This window comes from Dermacentor variabilis, chromosome 1, assembly GCF_050947875.1.
Source record: "Dermacentor variabilis isolate Ectoservices chromosome 1, ASM5094787v1, whole genome shotgun sequence".
Lineage (NCBI taxonomy): Eukaryota > Metazoa > Arthropoda > Arachnida > Ixodida > Ixodidae > Dermacentor > Dermacentor variabilis.
The window spans coordinates 20203749-20206272 of NC_134568.1; the positions used below are offsets into that span (position 1 = coordinate 20203749).

General features: G+C 53.2%; 1 protein-coding gene across 1 annotated transcript; it reads right to left on the reverse strand.

Moving 5' to 3' along the window:
- Positions 1-1377: 1377 nt before the first annotated feature.
- On the reverse strand, positions 1378-2227 carry LOC142573926 (tetraspanin-33-like). The gene has a single exon (XM_075683130.1). It carries the CDS (start codon positions 2215-2217, stop codon positions 1378-1380), a length of 840 nt encoding a protein of 279 aa, XP_075539245.1. The 5' UTR covers positions 2218-2227.
- Positions 2228-2524: the final 297 nt, after the last annotated feature.

Here is a 2524-nt window from a genome sequence, read left to right on the forward strand (position 1 = left end):
CAAAGCCTTCGAACGTGGCGTCGTCTCCGACCAAGCGTTACGCATCGTCCGTAGCGCGGATCTGAGCACCTTCAAGCACCACACTGTCATCTGGTTGCCCGCCGATCGCGGTCGTGCCGGGCGTCCCGCCCAACCTCAACGAGATCGCCCACGACGCAGCGTGCACGCTTACCGACCGCGCCGTGCCCGGGCAACCCAATCTCGTCGAGCTAGAGGACAACCGGGGCGCACTCATTACGTACAGTGAAATAACGACACACTCTACCTGGGGCGCCGCATCTCCTCGCCACCACACCCAAACTTAACAGGGTGCAGGCGCTAACACTACAGTTACTAAATCCAGAGCAAACACGGGGAAGGCGGGAGATCGAAATTCAAGACTATGAGCAAAATGAGAAGGTGAAAGCACGAACCAACGTTACGACAAGTGAACTGGTCTTTTTTCAAGGCGACATAGGCTTTCCTTGCCACAGCATATAGGTGTGGGGTTCTTCTAAAGGGGAGAGGGCGTAAGGCGGGTGGGTGCGGCAACGAGCGAAGGTGTGTTAGCGGCGAGGGTGTCGAAATCAGAATGAAGGAGTGCTGGGCACAAGGCTAGTGACACGGCAGTCATTCAATTACGTTTTAATGGCCGTGTGTCATCCGGCGTGTCAAAGTCGTTTACAGCAGCCCTCTTGTTTCCCTGGTGGTCGTGGGCTAGCGTGTCTCTGAAAGAGATACTAGAAGGAGCGGCCGAAACCGGTGCTCGTGAAAAATTAGACAATTTTTGAGACAATTAGACAAACAACGCATGCGGAATTAGGTGCAACGTGAAGCGTCTTTGAAGACAGTGCTTTTGACAAAGCGTGCAGCATAAACAAAAATGCCCCACCAAGTGTGTGGTGCAAACTTATTCGCATGGACAGCGGTTTGCTGTCACGATGGGTACCAATTTAATAATAAGTGGTGAACAATTTTACTTCTCATAAGGCACAGTATTCTGTCAGACAAAAAGAACAGGATATTTTGGCATGTGGGTTTAGCAACATGGCGTGTGCTTAGAAGGCGAGACCAGTGAGGCGTAGACCCCTAGTAGTACAGCATTCTGGGCTATATCAGGGTCATTTTATCAAACGAGATCGTGCAAGGACGACGGCTAGTTTGGGCTAAAGTACTACAATGAATCACACAAGAAACAACGGACGGACAAGGAAAGCCAATTTTTATTGCGCGTGCATTAAAATATTAGTCTGTGCCGACCAAGTTAAAATAAGCTGACAAGAATGTATACGGCGTAAAGTTGCAAACATAAAAACGACAAGTATGCGAGTCGCGCATTGGGCTGCCTATAGAATTACCGCTTCCAAGAGCGGCCATCAGCTCGATTCACACTATCGACTACAGGCAGGACGTTCGTGCATGAGGCGTTGCTATGCTCTGGAGCATAACGCCTCGTCTCACCTCAGCGATAGATTTCACGAGGAGCCAGGCGCCGGCGATGCCCAAAGCGAGCGACCCCACGGTTACCGCCGACACCACGCTGACCAACACGGAGTTTTCCCTCACCGAGGCGGCCAACGCCTGCATGCAGCCCTGCGTGTATATCGCCCGCTCGATCGAGGCAGGTGACCTCTTTGACGTGTCCGTAACACCGTAGCCACACATCACGTTGGGCAAGCTGCCCCGGTCCCTGCAGCAGGAATAGGGCACGCCGCAGCGCTCGCGGCTCCGGTTCCACTGGGAGCAGTTGAAGTAGGCGTTGTGCTGCCAGTCCAGGTAGCCCCGGGAGGTGATGCCACAGCAGCGCAGAGACAACTGGAGCATGTTGATGAGGTCTTCCATGTCTGGGTCGTCCCTGTAGATGATTATTGCACGCCGCAGAACGTTCTCGAGACGCCGCGAGCTGTTGGACGGGCCCAGTGTGGGCCACACAACGGTCAGCACGGTCACGAAGAAGGCTGCGACCACGATACCAGACAGGCAAAAGCCGTACAGACAGAGGAAGCGCGTGTTCTCGCGCAGTGCTCCGACGCAGCCGAGTCCGGCTATGACGAAGACGAGGCAGCCGACGACGATGAAGAACACGGCCGGATCGAAGGTGAGATCGACGTAGCGGCGCAGGATGCGCACCTTCACCATGAAGAGGTAAACGCCCATTAGCACGGTCGTGCCTCCGAAGAACCAGTACAGCAAGTTCACCAAGAAGAGTATTCCCTTAAGCAGCAGCTCTACGGACATGGCTAAGCTGTTGCGGTGCCACGTACAGAATTACCGTGTTTAGCTCTCGTTCCAAGTATTTATGGTATTTCCGCCCCTTTTTGAGGCAAGAATGCAACGGACATGCGCGTTGCGCTTTCTCAAGTGTCTGCTGCCGTCGCTTTATGATTTTCAAAGAATTGATCAGCTGATAGAATTGGCGTCCGCGATATACCGTGATATTCCTACTATGGGCGTTGTTGGCACGTGCCAGCCATCGCTGTGGTGTACTCAGTCAAAAAAAAGAAAGAAGAGAGTGACATTTAGGTATTGGAACAGGGCATTTTGC

Excerpts from the sequence above, each read along its gene's own strand:
- LOC142573926 (XM_075683130.1), bottom strand. The coding sequence starts at position 2,217 with ATGTCCGTAGAGCTGCTGCTTAAGGGAATACTCTTCTTGGTGAACTTG.